Consider the following 27,077-nt stretch of genomic DNA (forward strand, 5'->3'; position numbering starts at 1 on the left):
ATCAATACCGTTTCGTCTGCGGTATATCCTTTGTAGGGTGAAGATTATTCTCATTTCCCTCATATTTAAATAAAGTTTTTGGACTAATGTGAGGAATTTATTTAGTGTTTTTTCACGGAAATTCTTAAACATTTAATACGGTATCGAAAACTTGTTGCCCGGAATTCGTAATTAGTGTCAAATTTAGAGGTAAAAGTATTTAAGTGTCCGGATTATTGAGGTAACAAATTGTGAGGTGTTCATATTATAGAGTCTATAGTGTAAATAATTTTAGTGTTCGGATTACTTCGCTGCTCGGATTAACGACTACGCTGATTATTGAGACAATACTGTATTTCTATTCTAAATTAGAAATTAGAATGCTTTCAGCAGTGTATAAAAAATGTTTTATGTTTTAATAATATTTCAATTTTGTAAAATCATAATATGCATACACTAGGGTTATGACTTTTTTTCCAATCTCATATCCCTGTATAATATTTTGATGAGTTTTTACCTCAGATTACATAAAATCGTAATTATAAATTGATTCGATAAAAAGCTTCCGCACAAAAAGCTTTTAAAGTTTTTGTTTTTCAGGACATTTGGAAAGTTTTTTGATGTCACTGTAAGGACATCGGGGTGTATTCTCGTAAAAATATGTATCTGGTGAAATGTGACAAAGCCGGCTAACAGATTTTGAAAAGAAATTTTGCGTATATTTGCGAATAAAAAAATTATCAATTTCCAGATTTTGTAAAACTTAAAACTTTGGATATTTTGAATTTTTGGTTGGAAAATCAACCAAAAATGGATGAAAAATTGGAGGTCAAAAAATCGTGTTTTACAATTTGAAAGCTTATGGTTAGATAGCGACACAATATTTACGCTAGAACAAGGTAATGATACAAAGAAGAGAAGGCGCCCTAATGTGGATTATAATGAAGGAAGAAAATTTGATTCGGAAGTCTCCTATGAACACGGCAACAATCCCAACCTCTTGATTCATGCCGCCTCTGTTTAGGCCAATTTGCCAAATGAAAAATCTATGAACTATATTCTCAAGGAAGGAATCAACCAACTAAAATGAGAAAAAAATTAACTTCGACAGAGAAAATTTATGAACGATATATCCAAATCTGAACCGATTTCAACATGATGTCTCAATAATATTTTCCAGACCAAATTCCGTCAGACACTTTAAATTTCATCACAATTGGACATATATAGCGTGATTGCTGCACGAAATACCTAAAATTGGGTGAAAATATATATATGGGAGCTATATCCAAATCTGAACCGATTTCGATATAATTTGGCATACTTTTTTCTAGACCTTATTCCGTCACACATTTTAAATTTCATCGAAATTGGACAGAATTTGCGTGTTTGTTGCACCAAATACCTCAAATCGGGCGAAAATATATATGGGAGCTATGTCCAAATCTGAACCGATTTCAATATAATTTGGCTAACATATTTCTAGACCGAATCCTGTCACACGTTTTAAATTTCATCGAAATTGGACAGAAATTGCGTGTTTGTTGCACCAAATACCTCAAATCGGGCGAAAATATATATGGGAGCTATATCCAAATCTTATCCGATTTCAAAATAACTTGGCAAACTTATTTCCAGTCCGAATTCCGCCACATATTCCAAATATCATCATAATTGGGCAGAATTTTCGTGTTTGGTCCATCAATTACTCGAAATCGGGCGAACATATACATATATGAGAGCTATATCTATATATGAACCGATATCAACCAAATTTTTCAGCTAAGTTTCTAGGCCGTTTATAAACATCTGCACGAAATTTTGAAGGTCTAGCTTGCCCCTGTGATTTTTTGCCTCAAAAACCTGTCATCGGCCCCATCGTGCAATGGGTGGATCCACTATGCACTGACCCAACTTAGGTTTGAACACGTCCACTTTTTTCAGTTTTCAATATTAATCTTTTCTACAAAAACTACTGAATTGATTTTCCTGAAATTGTCAGGGAATGTACAGCGGTGAATTTCGGAAGGGGCGGAGTACTTCCCCTATACCCTATTTCTTTAAAAATGCTATATTTACAATAATTACGAATGTATCGGTTTGGAAATTTATTTGCGAGACAATTGTGTTTGTGTCTCCGAACTTACTTACTTATTTGTGAACCAAAAACTTGACCCTTCCCACTTTTTAAAATATGTTACATCTACAAAACTACTGAACCGATTTTCTTGAAGTTGCCGGGGAATGTACAGGCTACATATTTTATTGAATTCCAGAGTGGGCGCGGTAACACCTCCCCTATGCGATATTAAAAAACGCCATATATAACAAATGTATCGGTTTAAAAAAATACTATCCAGGTACTTATTTGGGGCCTAAAGACCCGGCCATGCCTTCTATTTTTAAATATGTTATATCTCCAATACTACAGAACCAATTTCCATGAAACTTGCAGTAAAAGCTCAAAGTTTGCCGTTGTTATGTATATTTTATGTATTTCGGCGGAGGTGGGGTACCTTCCACACGCCTTTCTTTTAAACGCTATATGTATAAACCTAGGTACATATTTGGAGCCCAATTACCGGACCATGACCACTTTTTAAAAATGTTGTATATTGAAAACTAGTGACCACACCCACTCTGTTCAATGCATTATTTTTTGAAAACTACTGAACCTAATTTCATGCAATTTTCAGAAAATGTTCAGGAATGTCCTGTGGTCCAAAATGCCCTTTATACACCGACGAATTTCCGGGGCTTATTGTTTTATAATCGCTATATTTGCTAGACTTATGAGTGCATCGGTTTGCAAATTAATTTTCGAGAAAACAGTGGTTGTGCCTCCAACCAAGAAAAACGATATATTTACAAATGTCCTTAAATGGTGAGGTTCAACGGTCCGTCCGTCAATAAGCGGGAGAATTCGACTTAACCATTTTTTTTTTTACTTTTATAATTAGGTCGCTTTAGTAAAAAGACAGGGGACATTGACGATAACAAATCCTAAACAGCATCAATAGGCGAAAAAATTCGACAAAGTCCGTATGAGAATAGAAAGGTAACAGACAAAATTTGTAGATACATTCAAAGTCTTCCTCGGTTTTACAATGGACCGAAGAAGTGAGGTAAAAAATACCAATTTATTAATTGTCGTGCATAAAGTCCATAAAAAATTTTCATTAAAACTCATCACAGTGCTCTTAAATCAAATTTAAATGGAAGGTGCTTACACCTGGGAAGTTTTTGCTGATTCTAAACTACAATGTTCATAGATGAGAAAAATAAAAAAACTAAAAAAATCGCCGGAGCGCTTTTTAAATAAATCGCGATTCAAGTTGACATTTTTAAGGGTTTCTTAGGTTCTCACGATTTAGCTTGGAAACCGCAAGTCCTTACGAAATGGAACTAACGAAAATGTTGTAGCTATGAAAATTCTCTACAAGATTGACTTTTATGATATCTTCGTAGTTTCTACTGTTATTGAGATATAGAAGTTCAAATTAGGACAATGGATTGACTGTATCGCCTCCTTGAACATTGTAGTTTCAGAATCCGCTAAAACTTCCCAGGTGTAAGCACCTTCCATTTAAATTTGATTGAAGAGCAACGTGTCATTACAATGGGCCAGCATCGCGTACCGGGGTCTGCTAGTAATATAAAATAAATGTTTGGATGTTTGTTTACCTACTGTAGCAACCAAAAAAACAAATAAATAAATTAATATATATAATATCACTTTTATATGTAAAATAATTTAAAAAAAATGTTTGGATGTTTGTTTTTACCTACTGTAGCAGCTAGAATCGGCTGGTAAATTTCTTCACGAAAATATGTAAATGTGTTGACAAACACAGTGTGTGATAGAATTTAAAAATAGATATTCAATTAATGCGATTATCATAAATTTTTCAGATTTGGAAGTAAGCTTTCAGCTTTTGATTTCAATAGTTTGTTTTTGTTACTGTTTTTATTAAATTTCATTTTTTTGCCTACTCATCTTAAGATTCAAAATAAAACGAACGTTCTATCCCAAAATCGATTAGCTGCTATATAAAAGCTGAGCTGCCAATCGAAAGCAATCAGTATACAAATTAGTTAACATATACACAGAATGGATTTAACTGGTAAAAATGTCGTTTTCGTTGCCGGTTTCGGTGGCATTGGTTTTGAAGCCTGTAAACAGTTAATGAATCGAAATGTGGCTGTAAGTTTTCCTTGTCAAATGTATACAAATCAGTTTTGAAATACAGCCAAACTTGTGTAAAAACAAATTTCTATGAAATTAAAAATTGAAAGTGAAACAATTAAAAAAAATATTATAAATAAAAAAATATATATAAATAAAATTATTTGGACCAAGGCGAATTTAGGATGGTGATACAAAAGGCATAATTTTCATTTGCTGTCAAAAGTTTTTGTGCGAAGAATCAACAAAAGATAGAAGAAAACGGTAAAATATTATTCACGAAGCTTAAATAAAGGTGTTTACACATATGCTATTTATAGAAGCAAAATATTTCCTATTTATTTTTGATTAAAAATATGTTTTGACAGCAAATGAAGACATCGGTTGGTATTATTGTATCACCTTCTTTCTTGCGCCAAGATTTGGAAATTATAAAAATAATTATTTATATAGATCACAATATTAACAAAATACACCTGCTTGGCTGTCATTCATTTTAGTTAATGTGTATTATTCTTAAAGCATCTCAGTATGTATTTCCCTTGCGATTATTTCCCATTTAGAATCTCTTCCTTTTGGATATTATGGAAAATCCCACAGGCCTGCAGCAGCTTCAGGATTTGAATAAAAACACCAAAGTTACCTATCTAAAATGTGATGTCACCGACAAGAACTGCATTAAAAATGTCATAAATCAAGTGGTGGAAAGTGTTCAATATATTGATGTATTGGTAAATGGTGCAGGTGTAGTTGCTGAACGCAATGTAGAATTTGCCGTTAATGTGAACTTAATTGGTTTGATTAATACCACTCTGGAGGCTATGCCTTATATGGATAAGTCGCAAAAAGGACGAGGTGGAGTTATTTTGAACATTGCATCTGTTTTAGGTTTGGAACCTTGGGGAGGCATTTCTGTTTATAGTGCTACCAAATTTGGTGTTGTCGGGTTTACTCGTTCGATGGCTGTAAGTGTAAAAAAAAGTGTGTGGGAAGTATAAAGAAATAATTAACTTTCCAATTATTCTAGGACCCTTTTTATTACAATCGCAGTGGCGTTGCTTTTACTGGACTTTGTCCTGGCTTGACAATAACCCCCATGACAACAAACCCCGATATGAGCCCCACACTTGAAGATGCAAAGCCATTGATAGATAAATTATGTACCGCTGAGTGGCAACCTGCTGCCAAAGCTGGTGAACATGTAGTACAAGTTTTAGAAATGGCCCAAAATGACAGTCTGTGGATAAGCGATAGAGGTGCCTTATCGAAAGTCGAATATAAAGTGTACTGGGAATCGTAATTGTATACTACTTAAGAATATCGATATGGGTTTTAATATATTTACAATAAATATTTTTTTTTATTTTTAAAATATTTTAGATTAATCTCAATTTTGTTGTTTTACATTTCTTAATGGGCTGTGGTTGTTATGCTAGTGGGCAATGCAAATTACTACTAGAACAAAAAAGCTCGTAAAAACTGAAAATGTTTGTAAATATGACAATTCGTTTATCGGTATTTGAAATTTTTTTCTGTGTAAAGATTTATCCATTAATTTGATCTGTTAAATTTTCAATAGTGTTGCCAAACTTATAAAAAACATCTTCTGTTATACAGAGAAATAAACTGTTATACATCAAGAACTGTGTCTTGGCTAGTTAAAAACGTTGTTATTCTTACGAAACCTCCCTATTCCACTTTCTTTAACCCTTCGTTTAGTGAATAAAACGTTGCCCTTATGTAAGCTAATAGGTGACCACACGCAGAAAAATATATGTTTGAAACATGTTTTGATCCAAACAAATATTTGTTTGGGACTGATTGCAAACAAGTATATTTTTGGATCCAAACATAATTTATTTGTGTCCAAACAAATATATGTTTACAACATTTTGTAACATATTTAAATTTTATATGTTTGGGTACCAACATAGTTTTTATGTTAGAACATATTTTGTATATGTGGAGAGGATTTTTGTCAAAGAGAGTAACAACAGGGCTCTCGCAGCTGCGGAATGCTGGTTTATAATAAAGAGCTGTGTGCATGGTGCAATATGAGACGCAAACGTTTAGTGATGTGTATGCGTAAAACACGTGTGTTTCGTGCTTCGTTGTTGTTAACAAACGTAGCAAGCGAAGAGGAAAAGAAAAAAAATTTGTATTAATTATGTTGGTCTTTTTTCATCAGTGTTCTAGAGAACATCGTTGAGTAAAGACGGTAAAGTGAGTGAATAAATCAGTGTTTTGTCTTTTCTTAAATAAATTGTGTTTTTTAGTAGATTAAATGTCCAATACATTTTATAATTGAATCAAAAAGGTGAATGGAAATATTTTATTGGACAAGGAAGAAATCGCATTTAATATTGGTAATTACATCAATACATTTTTCATATACATAAATATGTACATACAGTTGCGTTCAAAAAAATAGAAGTGCCCATACACAAAATGGCAGTTGTGATGTCAACAATGTTAAATAAATTCAAACTTTGGCAAAATGGCAAAGTTTAACCATGATTTTTGGACCATTTCATTTTGTGTATGGGCACTCCTATTATTTTGAACGCAGCTGTACATACATACATACATATGTATTAGGGTTAGTCATTTTTTCATTTTTTTTTTCGAATATCAAAAATCTGTGGAAATGGCATGTAGGGCAGGCAAAAATAATAAGAATTGCGTTTTTACTTTTTCGAAATTGTAAAAAAACCTTCCGCACAAAATGCAATTACTTTAGCTCAAAACCAACTTTTTTAGTTTACTTTTTTTTTAATTTTTAAATTTGAGAATTTTTTTTCTGCAATAGTTGTTCTTGGAAATAATTTTTTTTAGTTGGTTTTAGTACATCGATTTCAAATATGCAATTTGATCAAAAATCTGTCATTTAGTTTTTAAGCTACATCGATTTTAAAATTTGCAACTCGGTTTCATTTCCCAGTTTTAAAAATTTTAAACGAGTTGCTCTAATAAAAGTTTGACGATACAGAAGTAAAGTCATAATACATAATTTATATCGTTTTGAGTTTTAAATTATTTTTGCATAGCTTGTGTTCACATCGCCATGTCGTTTAAAAAAAGTTGCAAAAATGTCCAAAAAAAACAGTGATAACTGGGTCAAAAATATCGAATGAAATAAAAAAGCTGTTTTGCCGCTATACCATTTATACGAATTTCCGAAAGAAATCAATATAATTGAAAGATATAGAGGATTAGTGCTTGAGAAATCTAAAAAAAAATATTATCAAATTTTAAAAATCACAAAAAAAAATTCAAATAAAAAAGTTGGTTTTGAGCTAAAGTAATTGCATTTTGTGCGGAACGTATTTCATAATTTCGAAAAAGTAAAAACGCAATTCTGCTTGTTTTTGCCTGCCCTATATGCTATTTCCACAGATTTTGAATCTAAAAAAAATGACTAACCCTAATATGTATATTTGAAATATGAATTTACCTATTTATTACATTATATAATCATTTGATTCAAGATGCCGATTTCCCGCTGATGATTTCAGCTTTGAAGAAAATGTGCTTTATTTCACAACTAAGGAGTAGCATTCAACGATGTTTCTATATAATTTTTTATTTTTAAAAGTGCGACTTTTTATAAATTATTTCATTCAGTTTTTCTTTTATTAAAGTGTGTTATGTATTTCTTTGAAATTATGTATGTACCTATGTGTCTTTGTTGTTTTGCCTTTTTTCTATGCCCTTCAAGAAAAAACACCACCATTTATAAATGTGTATATATGTTAGAAATAACCAGTGAGCGCTTGCTGAGAGCAAGAGAGCATAAATTTCAATGTGTTTCACATAGACATTTACGCTCCCTTGCTCTCAGAAAGCGCCCACTGATGCATGTTGTAACGTGACAAGTGTCACATACATACAACAACACCTACGGTCTTCCCTTACCATCATAGTAGCAATGAGTCGATATGCACTCAAAAGCACCTCCATCTACGCCAGTCATGCATTGAAGTCATTTGCTTGCTGTAATCAATACACAATAATTCGCATTCACTTCATTCCAGTTGATCCTTTAGTATTCCAGTTTTCGCCGTTGAAGTCAGCTTGCTACTGCTGGGGACTTGCTATCCACTAAGTCATTCCTGGGTGGCTTGTTGCGTTGGCAAATTTTGGAAGGGACTACCCATTGTGGCTGTCCCATTAATAAATTGCTCACAGTGAATTCTGTTTACTGTCCCCGCAGAGACCTCGGTTTCCTGTTCCACACAGATACTTCGGTTTTCTGTCCCACACGGAGGCTTCGGTTTCCCGCCCACACGGAGACTTCGGTTTCCCGTCCCACACGAAGACTTCGGTCTCCCGCCCACACGGAGACTTCGGTTTCCCGTCCCACACGGAGACTTCGGTTTCCCGTCCCACACAGGGACTTTGGTTCTTTGTTCCTAGATATATGAGTTCGTAGCTGTAATTAGCGTTGTATAGTAGTCGTTCCAAACAGCACATCAGATCGTCGTCAACCCGCCCGACATCAATCAACACGTTCCCGATCACTACTGAAACGGAGCAGCAACCATGATCGTCGCTCCCGATCATCGACAACTATTGTTATCAGCCAGCATCGTCAGCACCGATCCCCGTCAACCATCGGCGTTCCCGAACACCCTCGAAACGTCATCACCGAGCGTCGTCACCCGTCGCCGTTCCCGAACAGCTTCAGACGAGTTACCGAACATCACCGAATCGTCCTCACCGAGGTTTGTCAACCATCGTTGTTCCCGAACAACTGTAGCCGAGTTGCCGGACACCCCCGAATCATCGTCATCGATTATAACCGACGCGTAGAATCAGTACAGTTCCCGATTACCACCGAAGTCGGCAGGCGTCTGTCCTATCGCCATTCTCCCCTCTGAAGAAAGAGCAAAGCAATAATATCGCATTTCATTGAAGTAGAATTTACTAGAATTTTAATCAATAAACAACTGATTTAACCCCAAAAGGGAAAACACTAGTCTTTTTATTCATAAGGTTTAGTGGTTCCTTATGGAGCCCCTGGACGCGACTGGAGCTACCCCAGCCGTCGAGAAAACCACGTTACAATGTGTTTGTTTTTTTTTTTTGTGGCCTTTGGATTTGTATTTGTTTGCACCCATAGGTGCAACATATAATTTGTTTGCACCCAAACATACATTTGTTTGCAGGACCCAATCATATGTTATGTTTAGAACTGCATGCACACAAATATATGTTTGCTGCAAAATATGTTTGGGGCATATGTTAGAGAGGCCATTTTTTTCTGTGTGCAGGGACCTATTGTTTATTGAAGGGAATTTTATATGAGCTGCGGCGATATTGCACTTTGAAAAAGCCGAATTCTATAAAAACTAAAAAATACTGATAACTTCTTTAATATTAATATAAATAGAAAAAAATATATATTTTTTGTTTTTTTTTTATCAGCTATATAATAAAAACTAGAAAAAATGAGAGTGGGCTTGGACGCTATTTTCTCGATTGAATATTTAAAATATTTTTTTGATGATTGTGTTCTTCGATTTTCTTGAAAATTGTTCGTATCAAATGACGATCAAAAATTCTAAGGCCCATTCGGTAGTGGAATTCTAAAATTACTATTTTTTCTTAATTTTGTAACATTTGTCAAGAAAATTTTTCATTTTTATCAGAGTAAAATAATTGTTATTTTACCAAAAAAAAAAAACACATATTAACATTTGTTTTGTTGTTTCATTTAGGAATTAATTTGAACATATTAAAAACTTCTTCATTTTTCGATTCGAAAACATGTTCTTTTTCTATAGAAATTCTTTTTAAGTTTTAATGGTACGTTGTTTAATTAGACCTTTATTTCAATAATGTATATAAATAAAAATCAAATGTCATTCGTTGATAACAATTATTTTTTGAAATTTTCGTCATAACCCAACTTAGGTTTTTATGCAAAGAAAATTTATAAAATTTCAACTTTTATCTTTTCTACAAAAACTACGGAACTGATTTTCCTAAAATTGTCAGGAAATGTACAGGGTTGGCCCTCTGTTAAAATGGGCTACAAATTTTGTTGAATTTTAGAGGGGTAAATCAATGAGTGTGTCTTCGTTAACGTGTGACTTCGCTACTTGAAACGCGTTTTTGTTTTTCCCATTCCACTATAAGACAAACATATAAAGCTTGTACATTTTAAGACAATTTCAATTCACTCATTCTTAGTTTATTGAGATCGACATTTTGTGGAGAATCGCGGCAACTAATCTAGGTAAATAAAAATCTATACGAAAAACACGTTTATAAAACTAAAAATAGCAATATTTTGCTTATTCTTATGTGTGCTACATATATACATACATACGTTTTCTACTATAACAGCTAGAATCAGCTGGTAAATATTTAAACGAAAATATATAAACATGTACATTAGAGTGACGAAAAAAATAGTTGTTTTGGGGCTCCTACCCCATAATTTGTTTCCATTTGATCCAAAAACCTTATATAAGTAATTTTATGGCGACCGGTTAACGTTAACCCGTGCCAACCTAGCAATCTTTGTTTCCGTAGTAATTTGTATGGGGCCAAAGGCGCATTTTCACGAAGATTCTTTTAAGGGTACAATTATGGTCCAATCGATGAAAAAAAACTTTGCCAGTTCATTTCTATAAAAATGATTTCTATAAAAATCGCTCTACAGGCCATAATTATTTTCCAATCGATATAAAAAATTTACGAGTTCATTATTATGGCTAAAAACGAGTCCTACAAACTGTAATGGTACGTTTATATATAACCGGATTTAACAAACCCACTGGGTTTCAAATGTCCATTCCATTGCTTATATTTCAAATAAATCCTCATAAAGAAGGTTAACCTTGCAAAAGGCTATAATATAAACATGGCTTAACTTTTTAACAACTTTACTCATTGTTTATTTTACAACAAATTCATTTGTTTGCTTTGTAGTTGTTACAAAAACAAAAGAAATTTTAACAATCGTAAAAGTAACAGAATTCCTATACTGATTTAATATACAAATTACAGTCGCCATCTATACCTAAATGACGGAATGAATTAATTTTTTTTATATATTTTTAAATCTTTCAGTGCTATAGTAATTCCTATCAATTGATTCATATTTGCATATAAAATATGGAACTAATAACGATTTTATTAATTTTTGAAGCGTGTACGAATATTAACTTTGTATACTGTAGTTTGATCGAAATTAACAGTAACTATCTAGTTCTCTCAACATAAAAATACTCGACCAGTTTTAAATTTCTCATAACAACATTGTCTTTGTTATCGCTTTTACCAAGTTTACATTTTACAATATAAATTTTGTTTATTTATTTACTGGCAGAACCCGGTCCACGATACTAACTCGTCATAATGAGTTTTAATGACAACTTTTTATGGTTTTTATGCTTGATAATTGAAAAACAGGTATTTTCTACGTCATTTCTTCGATCCATTGTCAAACCCAGGAGAATTTGAAATTTATCAACAGATTTTGTCTGTATCATTTCTTTTCTCTTACAGACTTTGTCGAATTTTTTTCGCCCATTGATGCTGTTTAGGTTTTATTATCGCCCATGTTCCCTGTCTTTTTACTACAGAGATTTAATTATAAAAGTTAATAAAATGGTTAAGTCGAATTCCCCCCATTGATATTACTTGGACGGGGAATCGATCTCACGACCTTCAGCGTGCAAGGCGTGTGTGCATACCATTGCAGCATTCTTCTACCCCGAAATTCTTCTACAAATATATAGCATTTTGGACCACGGGACATTCCCGAACATTTTGGAAAAATAATGTTTCGAAAAGATTGTGCGTGGTCATCAGTCTTCAAGATATAGCTTTTGCTGCATATCGCATAGGGGAGGTACCCCGACTCCTCTGGAATTCAATAAAATATGTAGCCTGTTTTCGGGGGCCAATCCTGTACATTCCCTGAGAATTTTAGGAAAATCGGTTCAGTAGTTTTTGCAGAAAAACTTTAATTTAAGAATATAAATTTAAATGAAAATTGAAAAATGTGGGCGCGGAAAAACGTTCTTTCCATAAAAACCTAAGTTGGGTTATGACGGCATTTGATTTTTATTCATAAAGATATGGCGTTTTTTTTAAATGTGGCAAAGGGAAGTACGCCGCCCCTTCGAAAATCAAGAAAATATGCATCCCATTTTCCACCGGAGGCAATCCCTGTACATTCCCTGAAAATTTCAGGAAAATCGGTTCAGTAATTTTGTAGATGTAAACTATTTTAAAAAGTGAGCGTGGTCAAGTCCATCCCTGTACATTCCCTGAAAATTATAGGAAAAGCGGTTCAGTAGTACTTTAAACTTTCCATAAAAACCTAAGTTGGGTTATGACGGCATATGGCGTTTCTTTAAATGTGGCAAATGGAAGTACGCCGCCCCTTCAAAATTCAAGAAAATATGCATCCCATTTTCCACCGGAGGCCATCCCTGTGCATTCTCTAAAAATTTCAGGAAAATCGGTTCAGTAATTTTGTAGATGTAACCTATTTTAAAAAGTGGACGTGGTCAAGTCCTTGGATACTGAAAAAGTAGGTAAGGTCGGAGACACAGCCACAATTGTCTCGCAAATTAAATTGCAAACCGATACATTCGTATTTATTTAAAATATATCATTTTTAAAAAAATGGGTATAGGGGAAGCACCCCGCCCTCTCCGAAACTAAATTTGTAGCCTATTTTTACCGGGGCCAACGAACGACATTTGATTTGTATTTATATAGATATAGCCTTTTTAAAGAAATAGGGTATAGGGAAAGAACCCCACCCTTTCCCAAATTCAACAAAATATGTTGTCTATTTTCACCGCGGCTTACCCCTGTACATTCCTTCACAATTTCAGGAAAATCAGTTCAGTAGTTTTTGTAGAAAGACTAAAATTGAAAAAAGTGGACGTGGTAAAATTTTCTTTGCATAAAAGCTTAAGTTGGGTTATGACGAACATTTCAAAAAAAGAATTATCCAAATCTGTCCAGCCGTTCTCAACTGATGTCATTACCAACGAACGACATTTTATTTTTATTTATATAGATATAGCATTTTTAAATAAATAGGGTATAGGGGAAGTACCCCGCTCATTCCAAAATTCAACTAAATGTGTAGCCTATTTTCTCCGGGGGCCATCGCTGTACATTCCTTGACAATTTCAGGAAAATCAGTTCAATAGTTTTTGTAGAAAATATTAAAATTGAAAATTGAAAAAGTGGGCATAAAAGAAAGTGGGCGTGGTCAAATTGTCTTTTCATAAAAGCCTAAGTTGGGTTATGACAAACATTTCAAAAAAGAATTATCCAAATCGGTCAAGCCGTTCTCAACTGATGTCATTACCAACGAACGACATTTGATTTTTATTTATATAGATGTACACAATCAGCATATAAACGAAAAACATCTCGTTGACTGTCATTCGTACTGGGTAATGCTATGCTTAAAGCGTCTCACTACGTAATTACCCTTGCGATTATCGCCCCTGTAGAATCTTTTCCTTTTGGATATTACGGAAAACAACATCTTCAGAATTTGAATAAAAACACCAAAGTTAACTATGTAAAATGCGATGCCACCGACAAAAGTTCCATTAAAAATGCCCTAAATGACCTGGTGGTCATGTATTGGTAAATTGTGCAGGTGTAATGGTTGAACGTAATGTAGAATTTGCCATCAATCTGAATTAATTGGTTTAATAAACACCACTCTGAGACTATACCCTATATGGACAAGTGGCAAAAAGGACGAGGTGGAGTATTTTTAAACATTGCATCTATTTTGGGTTTGGAACCATGTGAAGCCACTGCGGTGTATAGTGCATCAAAATTTGGTGTTATTGTTTTTACACGTTCTTTGAGTTTATGTCCAATAAAAAACTCTATAGGGACTAAAGGTTAAGTGTACCAAAAGTCGGTATAATTAAATTTGTCATTCCGTTTGTAACACATCGAAATATTCATCGGATACCATATAAAGTATATTCTTGAACAGGGTAAAATTTTAAGTCGATATAACCATGTCCGTCTGTCCGTCCGTCTGTTGAAGTCAAGATACAGCTCGCAATTTTTAAGATAGAGCTTTGCATGTTTGGTATTGCAAATGGGCTATATCGGTCCACGTTTTGATATAGCCCCCATATAACGGTACCACCCGATTTTCGGTATATTTAAGGTTTTAGCTTCATTATCACACCGAAATGACTGAAATTTGGTTATTAGTCTTCGTTGGAGGTATACAACTTTCCCCCCAGAATTTTGTCGGTATAGGTCCACGCCTTCATATAGCCCCCATAGAATGGTACTTCCCGAATTTCGGTATTTTGAATGCTATGACCACAATAATCCATCGAAGCGGCTGAAATTTGGTATTTAGTGTTCGTTGCGGCTATTCAACTTTCCTCTTTTAGCCCATTATTTTACAAAATATCGGAAAAGACTAATTATCTTCTTTGAGTCTAAACACTTTCCGCAGGAATTTGTCGGTATATATTGACCAAATTTGCTGAAATTTGGTAATTAGTCTTCTTCAGTAACGAAAAGTAACTAATTGTTCCATCTTACTTCAATACAACTCGTGGTGAAGGGTATAACAAGTTCGGCCCGGCCGAACTTAACGCCGCTCTTACTTGTTATTATTTAAAATAACAAAAATCATACTTTTACACAAATAATACATATTTTAACCGATACTGCTTATAAAAAGTAAATAAATTAAAGATATTGTTTACATTTGGAATTCATTTAAAATTGTTCGTTTTAGATTTGTTTTTCACATAAACTAATAGCCTGTTTCTCTAAGACGACTCGAATTTAAATTCGTTTGAATTATTACCGAACTCCTGTTGTTGTAGGAAATGTTTGTTGGATTGAAAATAAAACAATTCAAATAAAAAAAAAATAGAAGTTTGATAGTAGTTCGAACGAATGTGTATTCGAATCGTCTTAGTAAAACAGGTCATAAATTATTTAAAAAGTCAATAGTATCTACAGTATTAGTTCATATTCCAAGCAAATTGGCATCATAAAATTAGGAAATTTTAAAAATATATTAGTTTGTGCTATAGTCGGCAACTATTACCTAATTGTCGGCATGCCACAAATGTACCACCCGATTTCAAGTATTTTGAAGTTTTTATCTACATTTTTGGCCTAAATATGCTGTAATGTTGTTACAGGGTTCCGTTGAAGGTGGAAAGGGCAAGTTGAGAGGGAGAAGTTCGGAGGAGGTTCTTCGGAAGTTCAGAGGAGGTTCAGAGAAGGTTGTTGGGAAAAGGTCTAGGTTGTTTGGAAGTTCGGAGGGGGTTGTTCGGAAATTCAGAGGAGGTTCAGAGAAGGTTGTTGGGAAAGTCAGAGGTGGTTTTTCGGAATAGTAAAATCTATTTACTAAAAAAAAATAAACATAAATAAATATATTTCTATTTTCCAATTCTAAGCCACTGTTTTTCCGAGAGCCCCAGTACCGTATTGTTGGGCTATACAAAATCATTTACATATACCAAATATCTTTTTTTGGGGGCATACTTCTGATTCGTAGAAAACTCGAAATATTAACATACTTTAAACTATGTTCGAAAGAAATTTGTGAAAGGTTTGAGAGTTACAAGCGTTTAAAAACACTAAATAATTGCGTGGTAATAGTTCCAAAACACTATGCCCCTAACTGTTAACAAAAATGTTGCGAAAAAGTCTTCTTTCACATTCACAGTTTCAAATTGTTCGCATCTATTTCCCATGCCATAAATTCCTCTGAGAAAAGTGGTTACGGCACTTGATCTATTTTATTGATTTAACGGGCATAAATCAAATATTGAAGATGTGAATTATTGCACACACACTCGTCGTACACACATAGATCTGAACAATTCATGCTGCTATCCAATCCATTGAAAAGTGTAGAAAATTGCACCAGCGCAATTGTTTTCAATTTTTCAGCACATTTTCATTACATACAAATAAAAAATGTGATTTGCCCGCTCTCCTTCCCTCACCATTAATCGCCACGCGCTCCAATCAAGGAAAAAAGAAACAGATTTTTTTCAATGGTGATTATTTGTTCGCTATTTACAATTGTTCAGCGTTATTGCCACCATCACAAGCGCTACGATCCATATGGATGGTAGTAGCCGCTGTTGGCCCCACTGTTGTTATTATTCTTCGTCGCGTTTTTAGCGAATTTGTTATTTATGTTTATGCACAACTGATTCTGGCATTGTACTTTTATTTGTGGTTAACACGCCCATTAGGTGTGGAATTTATGGATCTCTAAAGTTCCATCCAGAACAAACGGATCAAGCAACAACAACAACAACATCAGCATATATTCTTCATTCGCGTTCCTACAAAAGTACAAACGTTATTTCATTGTCATCATTGAATGGGAGGGAATGTGTGTTACATCGCGTCGTCCTCGTCGTATTATTATTCTCTTCTAATTCGGTTGCGTGCAAAAATCATTCTTCAACACTTGTTACTGGCGCTGCTTAGCTGGTCATGTGGTATGACCAACTAACTACAAAGAAAAGGTGCCTAAAAATCAACGAACGCTGAAATCATGGAAAATTGTAGACCATAGTTAAATAAAGCAAACACACACACACACACAGTCTTAACAATGTCTATTTGACCAACTCCAGATTTTCAATGTTTTCCACATGGTTTGTCGTTGTTTAGGATACCTTTTTATTTGTTTTTCAGAACTGCTTTTGTTTAACAATGAAATCTAAATCGTTGACCATAACGGCTCTGTATTCTTAATTTTTTATTCATTTTTTTCGATTTTTTTGCGTCTGTCAATATATGAAGTAAGTTGGGGAAGTTTTTAAAAATTTTCAGATAGTCTCATATGTTGCTTAGCTGAGGGAGCTATTACTGCAGAACGTCTTCTGATGCGCTCGAAAAGAGCAAACCTTCATATTGAATGCGAAAATATTCACGAAAAACTATCGGAGCGAACTCAGGCAGTTGTAGAAGAAAGAATACAAAAACCCAACAGCAAAAAAGGAACAGTACTTCAGGGACTATTCCTGGTTAGTCCGTGTCAGAGACTACATCAACAGAGACTATGTTGCTTCGTTCTCAGGTCTACAGTTCGTCCCCGTCATCATCGTCGTCGGGGTATGACACGCCTCTTCTACTCATGTGCCTTCGCAGCAACTCATACCGTACATTCTACCACCTGATAATGCATCGTTCTTGCAATTTAATTGCAATTGCCACCGTGGTAAGGTAAATGAGATTGTTCATTTCATGAGTTGAAACATCCACCTGCAACCTGCACAGTTGTGATGGATACAAACTAGAAATTTACGAGATGGGTGGCGCAATGTATTGGGGTAGCATATATGTAGGTCAATGTAGATGTGTTTTTAAACGTGTAATTACTGCTATTGAATATATATGGGCCGCGTTAGTCTACCCAATATCCGTCTGGTACTTAAATGCTTATAACGAACTTTGACATGCCAGATCTTTGAATGGCCAGAAATGCAAGTGCATAGGTTGACGACTCCACATTTACCACGGTGAACGATGACGCTCTCACAAAGTGTCAGTTCGGAGGAGGCCAATGGCGGTTTGCTCAACGTCTCATGGCGATGCGTCATGTCTCTTGGATCAGTCAATCTTCCCATAATCATATACATTGACCGATCAGCAGACTTATGTCCTCTAAATAAAGTGAGGCGTTCAAATCATCACTTTTCTTAGTTTTAAGAAAGCTAATTGCCAAGAATTCAGAGAGGAACTGACTATCCCCTCAGAACATCAGATCGATGAGAAATGTTTCAGAGACATCATGCAGCAGCTACGTCTCTTTCTGCCGATGGAATATCCGAAATAGCACCTTATTTCTCTGCAAAGGCTGCAGACTCTGCAGTGCAGAGGTCGCCGAGCAACAAAATTATCTCCGCCCACTCAACCCAGGTGGTCCAAGGGCAAGAGAACTGACGCTAGAGGCCAATTGGTTGGTAGATTAGCACAAAAGAAACAAATGCCTAGAACACCTGAAGAACTGCAACCTAAGCATGGAAACTTGGGAACGGTACATCGCTTAAATATCTTTTTAACTCCTGTAGGAGGAATGTTTAGACAGCTTTCATATTTGACGATGTGCGCATGTCTATTCAACAGACTGTTTGGGGATCACCCGGAATTAGAACTATTCCAGCTGAAGATGAACCACCATAGTTCTCCAGTGGGTGATGTTGCAGAAGTCATTCGGATGCAATCGTCTAGATCAGATCTCTACGGTTATCTTGAATCAGCTGGTGAACCTGTCGTTAACCACTTGCATAGTTCCCGATGCCTCATAGTCCCACTACTGAAACCTGGGAAAGATGCGAGTAAGGACAAATATTACAGACCGATCTCTCTTCTCTCGCCAGTGGTAAATGCACAGGCCTCCTTCTGACCATTAGAAGGAGTTACCAAATTGTCGAATCGTGACTTCCCTTCACGTCATAATCACACATGTAATCAGATGACTCAATCAGAATAAAAAGTATGACAGGACGGTTCTAGTGGCACTATATTCGACACGGTAAGCCGCACCATACTGATTGATGACATTAATGTCTCCAACTGAGTTCGACACGTTGGATCCTTAACTACTAGTGCGGCCGCCAGTCATATGTGAAGTTTAAAAACTCGAAGTCAAAGTACCATAGAATAAAATAGAGAGGTCCCTAAGGTGTGGTGATATCTCAGGTATTGTTTTACATCAACCTCTTCCGCATAATGACGTCGGAACCAATTTTAGATGATATACGCGATAAACTAAACGAATCAAGGAACCTGATAATATCAGCCACCTAATCTACAGTCTCATTCTTCACCACATAGACAGCGGATTTCAGGGCCTGAATGTACACATCGACGGGGTAAAAAATGACGAAGAATTTAGTGATCACATTCGACAGCCTATTCAGATCATCCGAGCATCCACAACTATATGTGATATTCTGTGGAATAATAATAATAATAATAATAATGTTCTCAAGTCGCTAGCCGGCAACACTTGGGATGCAGATATGCAGGCCGGTGTGGAAAAATTCCTTAACCTACCAAAATGTTGGCATTAGAATTGATCTATCTGAAGTGGCTCAGATCATTTCTGTGTATCAGCACAATAAAATGCTATGCTTGGGATTTATGGATTGGTGTCCTCTCATGTAGCTAATAGAACATCTACGTACATTGTACGTGAGGAAGAAAATCAAATGTAAAGTCAACACAGTGGAATCGCTGAATATACTGTCTTTACAAAAAAGACCATTCCTGATCGACATAATAAAATGCTATAGATGCTTGGGTGTTAACGACCTGGACATCAATGTCAGGGAAAGGAAAACAAATAATTTGTTGTTCATCTTACACAGGTTAACCTTGAAAATCTTTATGGTCCGAGGTTACAATTAATTCGACCAAATTTCAATGGCCAAAACGATGCACAAATGAATTATTTTAGAACACCTTTAATCTTTTAAACTTTACAAGAAATTCAGAATTAATCGTATTTATAAATATTTGCAAGAACTCACATCTTTTGATTAAAAATAGATCAGAAACAGTGTTATTCCATTATCCGGGAAAATCGATTATCCGTAATGCCTCCGGTCCCGACCATTACGGATAATCGATGGCCGACTGTATTTGGTTTGTTGTTACGAAAAAATATAAGGGCTGACATCAATGCTAAAGATCAACAAGCTCATACTGTAGGACTAAAAATAGTTCAGTGAGATGTCATCCAAAATTATAGTGTGGAAGTTGTACTTGAAGACCATCCACTACCCTCACAGCATCTGAGGAAGTACAACTTTGAACACAAGAGTGGTAAGGTGTAGCCTCTTGAATTCTTACAAAACTCACTTTTTTGCTCCGAAATCTTCAAGGTAGTGATTTTTTCGTCCAGTGGTGCGATTCCCTAACTCAGTTTTTGAGTTACCGGCAAAAATCATTAAAATTAAAACGCAAAATTATAAATGAACATTTCAAAAAAAGTTGACAACACTCTTGCTATCGGTAGAACTTTACGAATACTTTTTATTCCTTGCTAACTTACCGACAAATATCCTTAATTACTGGAATAATAAGCATTTTAATTGTACCGATTTTTGTAGGTAACTCAAATAATGTGTTAGGGAATCGCACTACAACTTCTGATTATTTCTTATTTTTATTATTGTAGACTTCTACAATTGACGTAGGGGATGGAAGATACCAAGGAACGGTCCTGACCGGTTTTAACATGACAAAGCCCAGGATTTATCTTGGTCCCTCTTTCATCTCAAGTGGACACTGACCTCCCCGTGGTGTCACCTGGGGAACTGCCTTTAACACCCGTTAAAGGTAGTGAGCTAACATGTGCCGCGCGTTCACCCATAAGAACGTTAAAAACTTGGGTTTGGGCGTCGGGTTAGTAACCCTCCCCTAGAAAAAAACAGGCTACTATGAAAAAACGAAAGAAAAGAAAAACAAATCCCTCAAAAGTTGACGAACCCCGCAAACGTTTTAAGGACCATGATCTGCGAATCTGCACATGGAATGTTCGCACTCTTTATAGAGAAGGTGCAGTCTTCGCATTGGCAGACGTACTTGGAAAGTACAAAGCCGATATTACTGCCATACAGGAAATACGATGGACTGGGAAAGATGTCACAACAACACCTAAAGGTGACGCACTGTATTATAGCTGCCATGACACAAAGCATGAGTTTGGTTGCGGTTTTGTAGTTGGTCGGAGGTTAAAACATCTGGTCTCCAGCTTCACCCCAGTGAATGAAAGACTTGCTACAATTCGATTTAAAGCAAAATTCTTCAACATCAGCTTTATCTGCGCTCATGCCCCAACCGAAGACAAGGACGAACAGACCAAAGATATATTCTACGAGAGCTTAGAAGAAACATATGACTGTTGTCCTGCCCATGACATTAAAATTGTTCTAGGCGATTTTAATGCCAAAATTGGAAAGGAGAATATCTTTGGACAAACAGTTGGGAAATTCAGTCTACATAGTGAAACATCAGACAATGGAATGAGGCTGATAGACTTCGCAGCGGCAAAAAACATGGTAGTTAGCAGTACCAGATTTAAGCATCTCGATATTCATAAGGGCACTTGGCTGTCTCCAGACCAAAGAACAATAAATCAAATTGATCACGTTGTGATAGATGGAAGACATTCATCGAGCGTGTTGGATGTACGATCGTTCCGAGGAGCAAACATAGATTCGGACCATTACCTCGTTGCAGCAAAGGTACGTACCCGTCTAAACGTTGCAAATAAAGCACGGACAGACACAACACGAAAGTTGGACATCGCCAAGCTGCAAACACAACAGATAGCCACAGCATATTCCACTCAACTGACCCAATTGCTTAATGATAGCGCTTCTCGTCCCGATAACATATCAGCACAATGGCAAAATATTGCCCACTCCATGCAAACAGCCGCAAAATCAGTACTTGGATACCAGAGACCTCCACCAAAGAATCCGTGGTATGACCAGGAGTGCCGTGCTGCTACCGAAGAAAAAAATGCGGCATATAGGGCTACTTTACAATCAGTAGCAACGCGTAGCGCACGAGAGAGGTATCGGGAGAAAAGGAGAGAGGAGAAACGTCTTTTCCGCAGGAAAAAGAGAGAAATGGAAAAGAGGGAGTGTGAACAAATGGAGATGTACAGGAGACAGAACGAAGTCCGAAAATTCTACCAAAGAGTGAAGCATCAAACTGATGGCTTTGGTACAGGAATATCGTCCTGTAGAGATCAACAAGGTAATTTGGTAACTGATACAGATAGTGTGCTCAGGATATGGAAAGAACATTTTTCCAAACTGTTGGTATCCGATAGCAGTGAAGGCGGCGAAGATACCACAGATCCAATCCCAGATGATGGCACCGCCATAAACACAACAAATAACATCAGTTGTGAAATACGAAGAAGAATAGTGTTGGCTAACAGATGCTACTTTGGGCTGAGTAAGCAGTTTAGGAATAAAGCCACCTCTCGTCAAACAAAAATAACACTGTACAAAACACTGATACTACCCGTGCTAATGTATGGTTCCGAAGCATGGGTACTTGCTCAAGCAGATAAGGCAGTGCTTTGTGTGTTTGAGAGAAAAATTCTTCGAAAGATCTACGGGCCAATCTGTGTTGACGGCGTCGTATGAACATCGAGCTGTATCAACTATACAATGACATCAATATAGTTGAACGAATCGAGATACAACGATTGCCATGTTATAAGAATGAGTGATGATGAACCCGCTAAAAAGGCGTATAAATACGGGCCGCATGGAGGTTCTCGCAGATCTGGAAGGCCAAAGCTTCGTTGGAGCGAACAAGTGAAACGAGATATCACAAAGCTACATATCCCAGATTGGGAAAATACAGCAGCAAACAGAGAGGATTGGAGATTTTTTCTTAGTTCGGCTTATGGAACAAATGTTCTGTAAAAGGCCAGCTAAGTAAGTAAGTAAGTAGACTTCTACAATATATATTGTCGACACTTTTACAATATATTAGAGGTGCTTGCAGGGTTTTTCTTTGCTTCTGGGCTATATTGATGCAGGTCTATTCAGGATAATAATTTTGGGAAGGATAACTAAGTTGTTCTCTCATTTTTATACCCTCAGCATTCATGCTAACGAGGCACAGTGTCACGACCGTGGTCAAAAATGGTCAAAATCAAATATTTCGGAATACACATTTATTGATGAGAAGGTAAAGTAAACATTTCAATTTGAAGGATTTTTAATTATGGTATTTAATTTATCAAGTAGTTTTGTCGATGTTAAGGTTCAAATCCGATAATTGTTGGAAATGTGTATTTTTTGTCATTATTTTACTTAAATTAATAACTTGTATTCTGCTCCAAACTTTTAATATTTAAAGTAACTTATCGTTCTAAAATAAATTCTTAAGATTGCTTTGGATGTAATAAACATAGATTTAATTTTGTTTGGGAGTGATCATATGGTGTTTGTAGCTACCCAAGTCTGTGGTACTTAGCAAATCGATTTTGTGAACCAAATTTTAAAATTAGTGGAGTGGGGAAAAATTATGTAAAAGTGTATATCGATATTATTTGCTGTTTGAGTTGTGAAAAGTGAGTACATCAAACGTATAAAGGTTCCAGCTGCAGAGGTTTGCAGACGAACATGCTCTTTTTCAGCGACCACCTCAATCAGGGGTTACCCCCTTTTTTAGCAAAGCCTTTTGCGGTGTTGGCTATAGCGCGAAAACGAATGAACCGATAATCATATATTTTTGTGGGCTTATTAAGTACCCAATAATCTTGCTTTAAAAAGAGAGACTTTTACAAATATCAATTATTTAAAAAATGGTGAACAGCGAAATTCAAAATTCGATTTTCTACAAAAAATGGACCGTTATTGACCATTAATCGGTCAAAAAATGTTTTTAAAGGAAATTTCTCAGATACATCAAAATCGTGTCTATATAGATTTTGATGTATTTAATAAGCCCCCAACAAATATGAAGTCTCAACACCAAATTTCAGTCATTTCGGGTGGATATTGAGGCCACAACATTCAAAATACCGAAAATTAGGAGGCATGGTTCTATGGGAGCTATAGGAAGACTAGGACCTATACCGACAGATTTCTGGTGGAACGTTATAAGCCCGAAACGAAGACTTAATACCAATTTTAAGCCATTTGAGTGTGATAATCAGACTTAAACCTCCAAAATACCGGAAATCGGGAGGTACCGGCCTATGGGGGCTATATGAAGGCGTGGACCTATGCAGACAAATTTCAAGATGAAAGTATTATATCCCCAACGAAGACTAAATACCAAATTTCAGCAATTTCTGTGTAATAATGACGCTAAAATCTTTCAAATATCGATAATCGGGAGGTACCATTCTATGGGGCCTATATCAAAACGTGGACCTACACCCACAATTCTCTGTTGGAATGTTTTATACCTCTGCCGAAGACTAACCACTAAATTTGAGTAATTTCGGTTCGTCATTGTGCCTAAAACTTTCAAAATACCGAAAATCGGGAGGTACGGTTCTATGGGGGCTATATCAAAACGTTGACTGATCATCCCAATTTTTTGTTCTGTAAATTGTAAGTCAATAATAGGTACGTGTACCAAAATTGATGCACCTATAATAACTCCTTCTATTTTTGGCCACAGTTAATATGAACTCGCGACAGTGTGCGAGGGCATATACACTTTGATACGACCAAAAATGTGCCTCATCCAAATAACGGTGTTAGACCCCATGTATGTTTGGACGAAATCTGTCTCAGACAATTAACCGATTCGAACCATATTTTGCACTTCGTATTATTTTGCCCAAACTTAGTTTAAGTTCAAAGATGGGCGATATCGGTCCACTCCTTCGGGTACCTCCCTCACAAAAGTTCGAAGTTTGTCTGTGAAATGGTGTGAACGATAACTCTCGAAGGGAGCAATCGATTTGATCCAAACTTCCTTCCATATAGATTGGTTTCGAATATGGACTATACCGGTCCACTCCTTCGAGTACCTCCCACACAAAATTCGGAATAAGTAAAGTCTAAGACAATGATGCACAAAATAATATGTGTGACTGTAGTATTTGTGCCATGAATCGAAGCTAGACTACTGCTTTGTTCATAGCTGGTCTAAGAGCTCCTCTCGGATCGTCCCGAAATTTGTTTCAGCATGGTGTCCTTTGTACAATTTGTTTAGGGGACAAATCCATATTACCTGAGATAATGGCCTAAAAGCTCCAAGAAACCTGACAGCACCAAGTAAAATGACCGGATAACTCTCGCAGGGAGTTTCTGATTGGTCCGGAAAAAGTGAACTTAAGGAGCTCCTCTCTGTTGGTTTTGATTTTTTTCAGTAGGTTGTCCTAGCGGCTCTCTTTACAAGAGTAACATTTTCCGCAAAAAATTCATACTTCCTGAAAAAATGGCCCAAAAGCTTAAAAATCCTGCCGACACATACTAAAATGGCTTGTGTGCAAGGAAACTCTCAAACTTTTTCAATAAAATTCTTCCAAACTTAGTTTAACGTAATTTAATGTTTCGAGTTCTCTATGAAGCAAACTCGTGGTACAAAATGAATATATTTTATATACGGTATAATTATTTTACAGCTGACCGATACTTTTTCACTTGTTTTAATTAAAAACAATTCTTGTTTTTAAATAGGCTTTAAACCAGAGCTCACCAACAACTACAAATGAAACCGCTCCGTTTGTGTTGGGCACACACACGAGATTATGTCTCCCTCTCTTGATAAACATCGGCTGACTTCCGTATCGTCAATTGCTTTACAAATGACTAAAAATCTGCGCAGTATCATGTTTCTTAAAGCCGTTGTATTTAGCAACTGCGACGTTATGTGTTTCAAAATGACAAAAATACGAATTTTTAACGCAGGTAAAAAACAAACAAGTTACATTTTTATTTCTGATATATTTGGTTTTATTTTCCCTTATTTGAGTATCTAGTTTAAACTTCAAAAAAACAATCCTCGTATGCTTGTGGTAATGGTTGTGTGTACCTTACTAACTTCAGCTCGATTTACTTAAAACAAGCAGATAAAGTTTAAATTCCTAAAACTGTAACATCTGTGCTGATGCGCACACACATGTGTAACAAAAACATCTTCTCCGATCAGTCTTACGTTTTTTTTTTCATTGCAACAGTCAAGAAAGAAAAACTTCTTCCACTTGACCACTAATGATAACGATTTGTTTGTTCTTGGCTGACTTTTGTTATTGCTTCTTGCAACTTGCATTAGACAATAAACTCAACAAACACTAACCTGCAATAAACACAAAGAATGACCAAACAGCCACACCAACAACAAACAATGCAACGAATGTGGTGAATAAATTGTTTGTAGCAATTCAAAATGGCTTTATTTGTGGAAAAATAACACAGCATGTGTTATTAAAAAAGTTTATTTTTTTTTCGATTTTTTTGTTGAATTAAAATTTTTGGACGAATTCATGGAACGCGAACGCACATGCTCCTTATGTGTGCCATTTATTGTTGTTTGTTTGGTATGTCTGTTTGAAATTCTTGGTAAAATATTCGTCTGGTTAAAAAGCTCCAGTTACATTTGATACTGAGCGGAAATGATTTATTTCTATTGAAATGAATTCCCCAATTTTTGTTATTTGTTTCGGAAAGTGATATACAGACGTGGTTGAGGTAATATTTGTAAGTCAGTTAAGTAAATTGCATTTCCTTCAAAATACAGTCGGACCTCGATTATCCGTGATGGTCGGGACCGGAAGCATTACGGATAATCGATTTTCCCGGATAATGGAGGCAATGCTTTTATGCAGTTTTTGAACATATTTTTAAGTAAAAATAGCATAATATTGTACAATAATATGAAAATCTGCAGTTTTTATTAAATTTGTTACTGTAATCCACCAAATTTTAGAAGGATACATAATATCATCATCACCGGATTGATCTGAATTGACTTTGTCCCATGTTTTTGTGATACCATAAATACACAAATTGTGTAATACGGAAGAATTTCCAGTTTTCGTTTGTTTACACTTTGTTTGCTTAATCAAATTAATTGAAAAGTGTGTTTATACTCCCGGGTAATGATGTTTATAACGAAAAATAGAAGAAATGGAAAAAAGTCCAACATTTCTTTTCTATCACGGATAATGGAGGTTCCCGGATAATCGATTCACGGATAATCGAGGTTCAACTGTATTCACAAAATTTTTAAAAAAAATTGTTCTTATCTAAAGGCGTGTTATATATTTTTGGCATATTTCTCGCTTTAAATTATTGTCTTAAAGCTTCCTTCATATTAACTTGTAACGATAATATTTAAAAAAAAGTTGTTCATGGTGGTCTTTTCCATTTCTCGTTAGCAGGGCACTAGAGATAAAATGTTATTT

General features: G+C 35.6%; 2 protein-coding genes across 8 annotated transcripts in view; both read left to right on the forward strand.

Moving 5' to 3' along the window:
- The window catches only part of Atg16 (Autophagy-related 16), a 611,817-nt gene that overhangs the window by 522,834 nt on the left and 61,906 nt on the right, over positions 1-27,077 (forward strand). The gene's annotated exons all lie outside the window — the stretch shown is intronic.
- On the forward strand, positions 3,984-5,536 carry LOC141391176 (alcohol dehydrogenase-like). Its single transcript, XM_073964084.1, has 3 exons — positions 3,984-4,183; positions 4,729-5,130; positions 5,193-5,536. The coding sequence occupies exons 1-3, from the start codon at positions 4,091-4,093 to the stop codon at positions 5,463-5,465; spliced, it is 768 nt and encodes a 255-aa protein (XP_073820185.1). The 5' UTR covers positions 3,984-4,090; the 3' UTR covers positions 5,466-5,536.

This window comes from Musca autumnalis, unplaced genomic scaffold (assembly GCF_047663935.1).
Source record: "Musca autumnalis isolate F117 unplaced genomic scaffold, ASM4766393v1 scaffold_1, whole genome shotgun sequence".
NCBI classification, from domain to species: domain Eukaryota; kingdom Metazoa; phylum Arthropoda; class Insecta; order Diptera; family Muscidae; genus Musca; species Musca autumnalis.